Source organism: Leuciscus leuciscus (assembly GCF_965113295.1).
Source record: "Leuciscus leuciscus genome assembly, chromosome: 19".
Lineage (NCBI taxonomy): Eukaryota > Metazoa > Chordata > Actinopteri > Cypriniformes > Leuciscidae > Leuciscus > Leuciscus leuciscus.
Genome location: NC_138743.1, coordinates 2,579,728 through 2,594,222, shown reverse-complemented (window position 1 = coordinate 2,594,222; position 14,495 = coordinate 2,579,728). Strand labels below are relative to the sequence as shown.

Genomic DNA, 14,495 nt, shown 5'->3' with positions numbered 1-14,495 from the left:
GCCCTCAGTCTCGTCCTGCTCGCCACAGTAAACATAATGAATGGCGACCGTACAACGCAATAGCCGAAACCAGGACATTTTGGGCGATCTCAAAATCCTGGCAAACTCGTCACGGAGTCTCATTAGTAGCCTAGCCTTGTTGTTTTCAACTGCGCTCTCTTACCGGTAGGCGCGGCTTGGGAGTGGCCTCCTAGGGCAGCGAAGCAAGTGCATTCTGGGAGTTGTTGTCTTTCATCCACATAAGCCAAAAATACATTTTCTGGCTTTTCTCAGTCTAGAAAGCTCCAAATTCAAAAATAATTTCACATTTCTTCTACATAAATGACCTATTTTAAATACACATTCATCTTTCCAGAGGTGAAGTATCCCTTTAAATAAACATAACAGCTATTTTTTAACCCCTGGCTTATTTTCATCATCTTTGGACTTAAAACATGACAGCCACAGCCATGCAGAGTTCAGCGGTCACCCTAATTAAACACCTTATTCAGTTTATCATGTCCTTCAGGCTTATTTGAAAACATTACGTATTAAAAAAATATATCTAAATTACGATATGCACTCAATGACAATTGCAGAACAGTTAGTTCATGCATTCATGAGCTCAAGGCTAGATTATTGTAATGCTCTACTGGGTGGTTGCCCTGCACGCTTAATAAACAAACTACAGCTGGTCCAAAAAACGCAGCAGCTCGAGTTCTTACTAGAACCAGGAAGTATGACCATATTAGCCCGGTTCTGTCAACACTGCATTGGCTCCCTATTAAACATCTTACACATTTTAAAATCTTGCTTATTACTTACAAAGCACTAAATGGTTTATCTCCCTAGTACTAGAGAGAGCTCTTAACACATTATAGTCCTTCACGTCTATTGCGATCTCAAAATTCTGGCCAGTTGATGATAATACCTAGAATATTAAAATCAACTGCTGGCGGTAGATCCTTTTCCTATTTTGCACCAAAACTCTGGAACAGTCTTCCTAACTTTGTACGGGAAGCAGACACACTCTGTCAGTTTAAATCTAGGCTAAACACATCTCTTAAACCTTCCATACACATAGAACATTATACATTTCTCTTATTCAAATCAGTTAAATGATTGTTAGGCAGGATAAATCAGGTCAGCCGGAACCTGGAACACCTACAACAGCCGATGTACTCGTTACATCGTAAGAAGAATGGCATCTACGCTAATATTAGTCTCTGTGTTTATCCCGAGGTTTATTGTAGTCAGCCTGATCCAGGCCGTATCCAGACCAGATAGTGGACCTGCGCCTAGACACGACCACAACTCATGATGTAGTCAGCCGGATCCGGGCCGTATCCAGACCAGATGGTAGCCACAACGCAGCCCTGAATGTCAGCAGAGACTGTACTAGACTCTCCCCTGTGAAGACCTCATTGAAACACGACAGCCATCGGCACAGATCCCCAGCAAAGACCACAAGAACCAAACAAGTCCTCTGCTCAGGGTTCTTTACCACTGTCGCCTCTGGCTTGCTTAGTTGGGGACACTTAACATTCAACAATATTATTGATCAGCCTGCACTGACACTATTGGACGACATCACTGTCTTCTCCAGAGCTGCTTTATTAGATTAAATTAACTAATTAAACAATTGATAATCTTTACAATAGAACTGAATCAACACTGAACTTTTTTTAGAGCTGCTGAATCATTTTCCTGTTATCACTGTAAATCTGATTTGAAACAATCTGTATTAAATAAATAAAGGTGATATTAAGTTGGAATCAATCAGCAAACATGGTAAGTCATGGCATCTTCTCCTGTTATGCTTTTTTAAGACTAATTTTCTTAATTAAAAAAATTACATATTTCATGTATTTCTACACTTTGGAAATTATTATTGTCTGTATAAACTTAGGGTCAACTGTTTACTCTTTTTCCTGTAAAATGAAAGTTAAACACATCTTGATTCTAAGAAGTTAAACCTGTAACTCTGCGAAAATACTTCTCTAAGAATACCAGACATATTCTGAATGTGGTTTCGATTAATTCACTGCAAAGGAATGACAGGTTTCCTTTCGCTTCTTTGGAAATGAAAGTTCTATATCACCAAACATGAGATCCATAAACAGAACCAGGGAAACAAGAGTCCCATGCATGTGAACGGAAAACACACACACGCACACACTGTGTTTTAAGGTTTTATGGGGACTCTGCACACACAGATTTCAGTTATGATACATATTATAATGCTTATAAAAGTGTGTGTCTGCGTGAGTCAGTGTGTGCATGAGTGTGTGTGAGAGAGAATGTGCATGTGTGTGTGTGTGTGTGTGTGTGTGTGTGTGTGTATAGGTTTATATTACATTTTGGGGACCAATCAAGGATAGTAAAATCTGAGATCATACATTTTAGGGAACAGACAGCCACGTGGGAAAAGGTTTTGGTGAAGGTTTTCTGATGGGTAGGTTTAGGGATAGGTTAAGGGGGAGAGAATATAATGTTTGTACAGTATTAAAATCATTACATCTATGGAGAGTCCCCATAAAACATGAAAACACAATGTGTGTGTGTGGATACTGCGTTTTTCACAACAGGAGCATTGTTACTGTCCATAGTGCTTCTTGGCATAAGTCTTTCAAGCATAAAGCTGGTTAGTTTACAATTTTGTGTTATAATTAATAATATTGTTCATACCTTTAAATCTTCAGAACAGGATCCGTACTACATGACCCACTCTTCATCTCTAGACCTGAACTACAAGGTTGAATTGAGCAGAGTTCATACTGACATAAATATATCAGCATATAGAGTATATTAACTATTTCTGTCTTTAAGCATGTATATTCTGGCTGGCATTTACTGGATAGTTTCAGGAAAAAAGGGGCCAATGAGAATATCTTTAGAGAGGTTTAGATCTTTGTTTGGTTCTAACCACTAATAAAATTGAACAGAATTAAATGTATTAGTTTTCAATTTAAACATTTGGAAGTAAACATTGTGATGCTAGGCCTGGATTAGAATTTATTGAGCATGGAAATACTCTGCTTTAGATCCTAAATATAAAATCTTATAAAAGTGCAACCATGGTAATAATTCTTCATTCAAGCCATACATTTTATAAGGTCTTACTTTATTTGAGCAATGAAGCTGAAAAAAGAAGTCAGACACTGTAAGTTATTAACTTCACTGAGTAACTCAGGCTAGTACAAAAGGTAAAGTGAAGGCACTGAAACTTTTAGAAAAAATACAGCAATTCAACAGTATTAGTGTAAAAACCAAACCAGGAAAATGACATTTTTACCCATCTAGTGTTATAAACAACTTTCATATCTGTTTAATAAAATCAGAAGCAGATAAACCCCCAGAATGTGAGCAAACATGCTAAATTAAAGGTGTATATTACCAGATTAATACATTCAATATAGATTTAAGAAATGCAATTGGTTTTTCTTTAGTTTTCCAAACATGTGCATAAGGTGGTAAAAAAAATCATCCACATTTCCAATAATTATTAACGATACTAATATTCTCGTGCTGTTATCTTAAAATACTTTGATGGATAATTGTGTTATATAATGTTGCACGGTACAAAATGTTTGTTTAGGAGAGTGATCTGGAGCTGAAAGAGGTTCTGCTGTAGCTAAAGCTGCTGTATTTAGACGAGGAAGAAGGGGATAAACTGTAATCCACACTGCCTCTACGGGATCCGCTCCGAGATCCCGAGGCAGATCCTGGATTGGAGAGGTTGTAGGGGCTGCTGATTCCCCGTGATGAAACCGTGGCGGCGGGAAGCATTCGGACATCCGTCTTCTCCTCGTTCATGCAACCTTCCAGAGCCTCCTTGTAGGATATCCTCAGCTTGGTCTTGGGGCAGGTCAGGGTTTTTGGGTGGTGTCGTGAATCCTGGAGTCTCTGAGCCGCTCTCATGTCCAACCAGCCTAGTTGCAAAGCCTCCTCAAGTGAACGTCTGCTCCCGAGCTCTGGGTCGAAAAGCCCGCCGGTTAAATACTGGAATTCGAGGAAGCGCTGGCCAGCCTCGTACGGAAGCCACTTTTCTTTGACGGCCTCGGCGGCAGACATTTTACGCTTGGTTTTCACATCTTCAAAACCAATATACGCTTTCTGGGCAGGTTTTATCCTGTTAGCCATTTCCTCATCGAGGACACCGACGCGGGTCGCTTCCTGAATAGACATGCGACGACCGTTTTCAGGGTTCACAATCCCACCGGTGCAAGCTTGTGCCTCCAGGAGTCGTTGTCCTGTGATGGAATCGATGATTCCTCGCTTCATAGCGTCACACACACTGATCTTCTCCAGCTTCTCTGTGTCAAAAATTGCTCCAACTGGATTCTGTTCCTCAATTATTTCTACTAATGGGGTCAGTCTGACTGACATGCTGGAAATATGCTTGGAGGAGTTTGTTGAGAATGGATCTTGCAGAGTGGAGATGCTCTCGACTGTTTTAACAGTTTCGGTTTTGATTGTCTGACTTTTCATGGTCATCTGGGATGAGGATGATGATGATGATGAGGACACAGAGGAGCTGAGGGGTTTGCTGAGGGTCTTTGCCTTTTTGGTGATCATATCTGCCAACTCAGTAAGGGTGACACTTCCCGAATGGTATTTATCAAGGACATCTTGGCTAATCACTCCCTTAGCAAGCAGTTCTTTCAAGTCGTACTGAATGCCTGTTTGCATGTCCATTATAGCTGTGCTGGTTGAGCCATCGGCAGCAGTGATTACAGTTTCTTCCCACTCACACTCTTGCTGAGACAATTCCAGAAAGGTCTCGTAGTCTATGAGCTTCTTCTCGTAGGCTTCACGTACCGTCATTTCTTTATTACTTTCTGGATCAACTATCAGTACCCGTCTCTTCCTCGAGGAGTTCTTCTGCTGCATCTTTTTCTTATCATAAAGAGACAGAAGCACCAGTCCCGTCGTCTTGTCTGCGATGCAGCGGCTCTTTAGCTGCAAGTAGGTCAAATTGTCCTCAGTGTTTGGGTCGAAGAAACCCTTTGTGTCATCTCCTTCATATTTAAGAATCTGGTTCATCTCCTCATCAAAGTAGCCTTTTTGGTACGCCACAGCAACATCAATTCGGTGACTGTGTTTAGGGTCAATGATGCCACCACTTGCAATCTGAGCCTCAAGTAGGCGAATGCCATGACCTTTCTCTATGAGACCTCGTTCAATAGCTTCAAACAGGGAAATCATCTTGTTGGTGCCTGGGTCTTTGTACCCAGTTACTGCTCTCTCAGCGGACAGAAGCTTGTCTTTGAACTCCACACCCACCAGTCCTTTCTTACAGGCCTCCTCGACTGTATAGTACTCATTGTGAATGGGATCAATCATGAAGCCTGAGGCGGCCTGGGCCTCCAGAAGCTCCAAGGTAGTGCCTGGTCGCAGAAGCCCATTCTTCATGGCCTGGTAGATAGGCAAGGTACAGTCGTTGGCCTCGTCATAAATCCCGGCAATGCAAGTTGACCCTCTGAGATAAGCCCGAAGCCTGTGTTCAATGTCTTGGCTGGTAATCTTGCCCTCTCTCAGATGATCCACGTCCGAAGGTTCCAGCAATTTTGCATCCACCAAAGCCGATACGTTAACTTCGCTACGCAGTCCCTGTACAGTCAAGGGTTTCTCTGGAGCCGGAAGCAGGAGCAAGCCAGTGCTGAGGTCAGCCTTGCATCGCTTCTTGACAGTAACATAGCTAGCATGTAGACCAGTGTCTGGATCAATGTAGCAATCTGGTCTGGCATTTAGAGCTTGATAAAGATCCTCATCAACAAGGTCACGGTCCATGGCAGTATCTTTGGAGAGGTAGACGCTAAGGATAGGATCAAGGATGCCTCCCGCCGCCTCTTGTGCTTGCAGGAGACGCAGAGCTGTTTCCCGGTCGATTATTCCTTTTTTCATGGCTTGGCTAGCTGGCAGGAGTTTTGCAGTTTTGGGATCCCTGAACCCAACACAGGCGGCCTCTGCAATCAACAGCTGCTGCTTGTTAGCTTCATCCACAAGTCCATTCAGACAAGCCTCCTCAACAGTCATCTTCACATTAGCTCGGGGATCTATGATGAACCCTGTGGCAGCTTGAGCCTCCAGCAACATGTTTCCACTCTCGTCTGAAATCATCTTTTGTTTTTTGGCCTCCGTGAAGGTCATCTTGCCTTTAGGTCCTGCTGCCAGCCCGGCAATGGCTCCTGTGCCTTTAAGATTGAGCCTGATGTCAACAGATACATCCTGAACAGTCCGCTGGCCATTCATCAACTGCTCAAATGTCACCTTGTCAATCACACCGCAGTCACGTAGTTGCTGTGCCGTGACCTTCTTGCGGACGCCTTCGAAGACCAGTGAGGAGTCATCGGTTTGGTCTGTCTGAGTGTATTTGGCAGCAGCGTCTGGTTTCTCCTGCAGTCTCTGCAACTCCTTCTGCAGCGCCTGCATCTGTCCCCTTTCTCGTTCCATGTTCTGCAACAACAGCCTGTAGCGTTCTTCAGCGTCCATCAGATGAGTCCTCAACCTCTCCATCTCGGTGTTGACGGAGTTAAATTGTCCCTCCAGGCCAGAGCGCTCTGAGATGTGCTGTCGAAGTTGCTCCTCGTGAATCGCACATTTGCTCTTCCACTGGGTAAATTCCTTCTTGATCCTCTCATTATCCTCCTGCATCTGTGATTTGAGACGTATTTCAGACTCCAGTGAGAGTTTGATTCGTGCTAGCTCGTCTTCCAGCCTTTTCAAGCGCATCATTTCCTGTTCCATTGCTGTCGTTTTCTTGAGGAGACCATCTCGTTCTTGCTGTAGATTGCTGCACTGGGATTGGGACGTCTGGATCACGGAGGAAGTCTGCAACAAAAATGTAAAAAATAAAATCAGTGTTCTATCATTTAAAAAACAGTAGTCAACATTTGAAGTGGATCAAAAAAGTTAATCAAAGTTGTCCTAAGACAAGAATGGGTCTTGTTAAAAAATGATGTATAACTTTAATGGAAGGGTTTGATCCACTTCAAGTATTGTACTGTATATTTCACAGTTGATATTTCTGTATATGATTTTTCAGATATGACAAAGATTTGTTGCATTCATTGTCAATTATAAAACAGAACTGATTGGTTTTCAAGCTAAGTAGCCTACATGGCTTAGCTTCTAAAGAAGGGATAGCCAAACCTGCTCCTGGAGGGCATCCTTATGCTCCATCACACCTACCTGTTATTTTCAAGCAATTCTGAACACCTTGATTAGCTGGTTCAGGTGTGTTTGATTAGAATTAGAGCTACAAGACAGTAGACCACCAGGACCAGGGTTTGACATCCCTGTTCTAAAGGATCAAAATCACAGAGGATGCCACAAACGATTGAGGCTAAAGTGATGCATCTCAGAGGTGGTTTGGACAAGACTGTACAAATACATTAAGTGTCATCTGAATGTGGATGTATGTGATTGGATGCTGTTGCTCATAATGCAAAAAAGCGTGCAGCATGGAAGCTTGTAAGGTAATTAAGATGCAAATCTGATTATTCTGCAGGGTGAGGTGCAGAGATAGATGAAACATGCACATTAAGACGTGCAAAAATGGTGCAGATTCTTAGTGGGCCATGTCAAGAATAACCATTTTCAGAATGCAGTGAGAGAGAGAGAGAGAGAGAGATAGAGAGAGAGAGAGAGAGAGAGAGAGATAGAGAGAGAGATGCATGCAGCCAGCTACATCTTAATCTACAGAATTTAAGGATAAAACTCGAGAACTCTAGTTTCTATTTATCCTAGTACCTCTCTGGCTTGTTTTTGTACATTTTCTATCTCCAGTTGCAGTTTTTCTCTCTCTCGGGAGAGCTGTCGCATAAGCCTGTCATGCTCTGCACCGGCACGCTGGCTGGACTCAAGCTGTTTCTGCAAAGCTGTGACTTGCTCAGCCATTTCCCGATTTCCACGGTTTCTGTCTTTGAGCAGCTCCTCGTGTTCTAGACGCACGGAGCGCAACTCCTCTTCCAGGCGGAGGCGATCTTTAGTAAGAGTTTCGGTGAGCCTCTGCAGGCGCTCAGTTTCAGCAGTGCCTATGTTCAATGCACAAGTCTTTTCTTCCATGCTACGGTGAAGGGTCTCGTAGCGCTGGTTGAAGTCTTGGACGCGCCCTTGCTCCTGCGTGAGCTGTAGTTTCAAAGTGTTCATTTCAGCTTTCAAGGCAGCCAAGCTCTGAGAAGAAGCTTTGTTCTCCTTCAGAGCACGGTCTAAGGCCTCCTGCAACTGCTTGGATTCGTTATCCGCATGTTTTGCCTCAAGACTGGTCTCTTCCTGGCTCTTACGCAGTGTGGTGATTGTAGTGGTGTACTCCCGCATGGCCTGGCTACTCTTTTCAAGTTGCGTCTCCGTTCTCCTGCGCTTGCTGGCCTCCTCTTCTGCCACTTTCCGCTGTTTCTCCAACTCGCTTTCCAGGCGCTTCAGCTCCTCCTGGAGCTCTTGAATGCGTGCTTGTAGGCGTGCGATAGTTTGTTCAAACCGTCCCTTCTCAAGGGCATGGGCCTCCAACTCCACCCGGATGAGGCTCAATTGACTGTGGGAGGAGCGAAGCTGCACCAACTCCCCATTCGAGGCTTCGTTCTTAGTTTTGAGGTCGGCTAACACCCCTTCCAGTCGCCTTATCTCAGTCTCTAAAGATCTTTTCAGATGCCGCTCCTCCTCAAGACACCGTGTGAGACAGTTGATCTCACTACTCTTCTCCTGCAATGTCCGATTAGAGCTCTCTTGTACCTCCTTTGTTTTGTTGTCTGCTTCACGTTTCTGACTAAGCATCGACTGGACTTGAGCTTCCAGCTCATGCCTCTTTCGGCTTTCCTCTGTATTCAAAGCACTAAGTCTCTGCACCTCCTCTTCCAAGTGTCTCCTTTCGAGCTCCTCTTGGTTGAGGGAGAGACGAAGCCTTTGCAGCTGCTCCTTCAACTCCCTAGATTCTCCCTCTACTCTTTCAATCTCCAGCTGCATGGAGGCAGAATCACTTTCCTTCTGCTGCGAAAGCTTTTGCATGCTGGTCTGAGTAATGAGGATTTGAGACTCGTAGGTCTGTTTCACCTCTCGTATCAGTATGCTGTGCTCCTGCCTTACCTTTGCCAGCTCCGTCTGCGCCTCCTTGAAGCGCTGAGCCTCGTCATCCAACTCCTTGCGCAGACGCTCCAGCTCTCGGGTCCTTTCAGACACCGTCTTCTCTAGATCTAGCTTAGCCCAGCTGGCCTGCTCGAGTTCTTTGACTTTCTTGCGCATGGATTGATCATGTTCTTCCTGCAAAAACGTATAACGCTCTTCCACGACCTTCTTCTTCCTCTCAATATCTTCCAACTGTTGTTTGAGGCGACGTACTTCGTCCATAAGCTCTTGAAGACGGTTTGTAGAAGACTCAAGGCTGTCCTGTGTGGCCATACACTTCAAAGTCTCAGTCCTCTTCACCTCTTCCAGAGAAAGCAGGTGTGTCTGGGAGTCATTCAGCTCCTGCTTGTATTTAAGGAGAGCCTCCTGCAAAGAGGCATTCGTGGCAGCGTGATCCGCAATGGCGTCTTTCAACTGCTGAATTTCCTCATTGCGCATCCCAATCTCGGTATTCATCATCTGCAGAAAACACAGCACAAAACATTACACTTGACATTTGGTCAAAATGTCTGTTGACTTGAGTCCTAAAACTATTAAAGAATGTGTGTGTTCACAGAAGCAGATTTAGGGTTAGGTAGGGCAACACGATCTGAAAAAATAAAAAATAAATTCCCGATAGCCAACTTTAAATACTCTACTAACTATAAGTAACTTTGCAACTACATCAACTAACTCTCATTAGAGTATTAGTAGACTGTTGGGTTAGGATTCGGGTTAGAGTAAGTTGACATGTACTTGCAAAGTAACTCATAGTCAGTAGAATATCTGTTGGGGATCATCAAAATAAAGTCTTAGCAGATATTAAGCAGACAGTCTACTAATACTCTAATGACCGGTAGTTACTAAGTTACTTATAGTTAGTAAAATGTCTAAAGTGGACTATGGAAATAAAGTGTTACCAAAAGTCCTATTGCAATTTTGTGATATATTTTTTTATTGACAGCACAATTTGGCCAAAAAATGATATATATATATATATATATATATATATATTAGGGGTGTAACGGTTCACAAAATTCACGGTTCGGTTCGATACGATACACTTGTGTCACGGTTCGGTACGGTTCGGTTCGGTATGTTTTCCATAGGCTACAGCAAAAATAAATAAATGCCAGAGAAATTTCCTTGAATTATTTTTATTTTTATTTTATTTAATGAAACTAACATCATAAAGGATGATTTTTTTAGTTGCTTTTTTTACTGAGCAATAATGGAGCTATACTTGACTCTTATGAGCATATAAAACAAAACAGCTCCTTGGACAAAATGAAATGTAATATTGTAGTAGTAGGCTAGTTATAAACAAAGGTTTATTTTAGTTCAGATTAACATTTGAGGGCAGCAATTGTATTCATAATGTCAAAATAAAACAGACGTAATGTTACTTGAAAGCATTATAGCCCACTATTCCTGACAAACTTCCATACCTTGCAGTTAGTGTTACTACAGCAAATCCATTCCACGGTGAATGTTGCTGATCTGTGGACACCGGCCAGATCATGGCACGATGTTTCTTCCTGGTTTCCACGTCAGCGTTGTTTGATCCGTTAATAACAGAGATATGTGCATGTTTCTCACTAGATCTCGCAGCGATGTTATTACTTCTGTGGCGAATTCAAAAAGCATTTGAAATTCAAATGCTTTCTTTACTGGTCTGGAGGATCTCTTAGCGCTGTGTGGTGTTGCTTGATCAGGCTCGCGCATAGGGCTCGCGAGTCCCGCTTCACAGGTCAAAACTGATAAACGGTCCACACAAACACAATAAGAGTAGCTCAGTTTCGTTCCTTACATTGCATTTGCCAGTTGATGTTGTGGTCGCGCCAGCCTCTATGAGCGCGCTTGCCACCCGCGACGCGCCTTCATTTGAAATAACGAAATTTTGGTCGGCAGAAAAAATGGTCCAACGAACCGTTCGGTACGTAATGCGTACCGAAAACCGAACCGAAAGCCTCGTACCGAACGGTTCGATACGAATACGCGTATCGTTACACCCCTAATATATATACATACACTAGTGCTGTGCTGTCAAATCAATTAATCACGATTAATCTCATCTATCATAAAAGTTTGTGTTTATATAATGTGTGTGTAAAACAAACTTTTATGATAGATGAGTTTAAAGTTTTATTAGTGCTGTCAAATCGATTAAACATAATTAGCTTAAACTTATCAAGATATTCTAGAAATATTACTATTTTGTACTATTGCACTCTAAAAAAAATAAAAAAATATTGCATATTAAAAAAATTACAATAATAATTGTATTTACAGTATAGCTGTAAAATTACAATACTACTATTTACGGCTTTCATAATTTCTTCATTTTCAAATGTTAAACCATGGAGCTTTTATTTTTGTGGAAAACCACAGTTGTTGACAACAGCCTTGTCATTACAAGTTGAGAAGATGGTTGGCGCATGTTGAGCTAAACTCACAGAGATATGATTTGTGTGTGTGTGTGTGTGTGTGTGTGTGTGTGTGTGTGTGTGTGTGTGTGTGTGTGTGTGTGTGTTTGCATGAATCGTGCATCCCCAGGGTCAGGGTTAGAGAGTGCTGTGCCGAAACACAGGTGTCTTTACATACCTTCAGTTCTTGCATGTTCTTCTGGGAAGCCGTGAGAAGTTTGTGGTGATCACTTGAGCGGGTGAGCAATTCTAAGTAGTGTGCATTTAGAGAAGAGACCTAGGGGACGAAGACAAGTAATACAAAAATATGCTATTATAATAAGACAACATTGCAATAAAATGAATGTTTGTGTTGGCTGGGAAAGTGTGTGTGTGTGTAGGTGTACCTCTTCTGATATAAAGGAAGATGGGGACTGAAGCACAATCCTCTTGATGGGGATGTTGAGCAAAGTTTCCAGTCCAGCTCCATAAGATGCTAATTCAAGCTCATAGTTCTACAGAGAGACAGTTCACACTATTAATTATGAATTATGAATTATGCACTATTAATTATGAATTATTAACTAATGTTAACCAATACAACCTTTGATTTTAATAACGTATTAGTAAATGTTGAATTTAATATTAACTAAGATTAATAAATGCTGTAGAAGTATTGTTCATTCTTAGTTCATGTTAACTAAGGTAATTAACTAATGAACCGTATTGTAAAGTGTTATCGTTTTAATTTTGTATTTGTATAATGCATACATAATCCCATGATGTTAAGGTTTATGTTTATGTTTGCCTTATAGCAGATTAGAGCTGGGCGATATTATAGTTAAAATTTTGCAATTATGTAAGCAATAACTATGGAAACACTTTATAATTAGATAATGCATTAACTAACATTAACAATCAATGAGAAATATATTTGCTACAGTATTTATTAATCATTGTTGACATTAATAAAAAAAATACAATTTCCCTTTGTTAGTTCAGGATATATATATATATATATATATTAACATGCAACTTTTGATTTTAATTAGCAAATGTTGAAATCAACATTAAGATTAATAAATGTATTTTTCATCATTAGTTCATGTTAACTAATGTAAAGTGTAACCATAATAATTGTTAATTGGAGAACATCAGGCAAAAAGTAATTTCAGAGACAAAGGCAAATTATTATAATTTGATGTTTTAATAATGATACATCATCATTAGTGTGGAAACTGAAGAATACCTTGATGGCATTTATGCAGGCGTCGCCATGTTTCTGCACCGTCTCCAACAGCTCTCTCTTGGCCTTTATATCAGAGTTTAACGCCTGCACACATTATAGAAGAGCACACATGTTAAATGAAGCCTTTTAATGTTTAATTAAACTTCAGTTAAATCAAACAAGTCAACTCAGTGAATAAGGCTGAGAGGATTCTGATGAAATCAGGGATATCCTAGTTCACTAGAACCATTTAAAAAACATTTCCGTGACTTGAAATAAAATGAACATTAACTGAAATAAAAACACTTACATTTATATTAATTCAGCTAATTGGCAAAGCAACATTTCTCACTTTTATTTAATTTAACTTGATGTACTAAAATAACTAAAACTGAAATGTTTACTTAACATTACTTAATGTTATTGAAAGAGTCTCTACTACTCTCCAAAGCAGCGTTTATATGATCAAAAATACAGTAAAAATTTTGAAATATTATTATAATGTAAATCAGCTGTTGTCTATGTGAATATATAGTAAAGTGTCATTTATTCCTGTGATCAAAGCTGAATTTTCAGCATCATTACTCCAGTCTTCAGTGTCACATGATCCTATCATTCTAATATGATGTTCCAGAATATCAATGTTTTTCTGATACTGTATAACCTTCAAAATCCATCCATCCACCCGTTTATCCATTCATGCAAATTTCTAGCTTTTAAAACTACTAAACTAAAACTTAAAACTATTTTAAATGTAAAACCTTCAAACTTCAGTCTTTCTGGCTCGGCTCTCTCAAGCCAACGTCAAAGTTTGTCTAAAAATTGTATTATCTAGTGTTGTTGTTCATTTTATTGTTGTCTGATTATCATACAGTATGTATCAATGAATTACATTTTCGGCTGTTATGGTGTGTGTGTATGTGTGACGTGTGAGATGTGCATGTGTGAAATGTGTGTGTGTGTGTGTGTGTGTGTGTGTGTGTGTGTGTGTGTGTGTGTGTGTGTGTGTGTGTGAGATGTGTGTGAGATGTGTGTGAGATGTGTGTGAGAGAGATGTGTGTGTGTGAGATGTGCGTGAGTGAAAGTGTGTGTTTGAGATGTGCGTGTGTGAGATGTGTGTGAGATGTGTGTGTGTGTGTGTGTGTGTGTGTGTGTGTGTGTGTGTGTGTGTGTGTGTGTGAGTGAGAGAGAGAGAGAGACTATAAACTCAAATGTTGCTTAAGTTGCATATTCCAATCATTTATTCCGGGGTTTTTTGCACTTGAATTGCTCTATTCTTACCATTGACATTTAAAATGATGTCTGCATGTTTCCGAGAAATAAAGTTGTCTGTTAATTCCTTGATGACATTCAGTACTTTCTACATTTTAGTCACATTTTCTAAGTTTCTTTCAATGTATTTGCCATGATCAGTTTTCCTGTTGCGTTGCTCCCCCTGGGAAATCGATTCATTTCTATTATTTTATTTTGTCATGATGATTTTGTTAGATAAAAATGGCCCTTATCAACCTTGTTTAACATGGCAATACAATTCTATCACATTATTTTGGAAGTATACGTTTTGGGTGTTTTTCTTTTCTTCTTCTCTTGGTTTTAAAGAGCTTTGGGCTGGAAATCGACGACCCAATCTGAGTGTATCACACAATCACTAAAACTAACTCAAATATAAAATGAAAAATTCTTAATAGCGTCTCAATGATACTAAAATGACACTGGTTGAAATGACTTTAGTTTTTTGGGTGATGGTTTTAGTTATTTGGTCAAGAACATGTTTTCCAAGC

The 14,495-nt window shown here is 40.7% G+C and overlaps 1 protein-coding gene across 3 annotated transcripts in view; it reads right to left on the bottom strand.

The window, feature by feature from the left end:
* Positions 1 to 3,082: 3,082 nt before the first annotated feature.
* Positions 3,083 to 14,495, bottom strand: part of dspb (desmoplakin b) — a 57,975-nt gene continuing 46,562 nt past the window's right edge. For 2 of the 3 annotated variants that reach the window (XM_082147106.1, XM_082147107.1), the window contains 5 exons: positions 12,736 to 12,819; positions 11,894 to 12,001; positions 11,686 to 11,784; positions 7,735 to 9,561; positions 3,083 to 6,813 (listed from right to left, as the gene is read on the bottom strand). In XM_082147106.1, coding sequence (XP_082003232.1) covers positions 3,574 to 6,813; positions 7,735 to 9,561; positions 11,686 to 11,784; positions 11,894 to 12,001; positions 12,736 to 12,819 — 5,358 coding nt within the window. In that variant the 3' untranslated portion in view covers positions 3,083 to 3,573. The remainder of the gene's footprint in view (positions 6,814 to 7,734; positions 9,562 to 11,685; positions 11,785 to 11,893; positions 12,002 to 12,735; positions 12,820 to 14,495) is intronic. The other variant, XM_082147108.1, reaches the window with a different exon arrangement.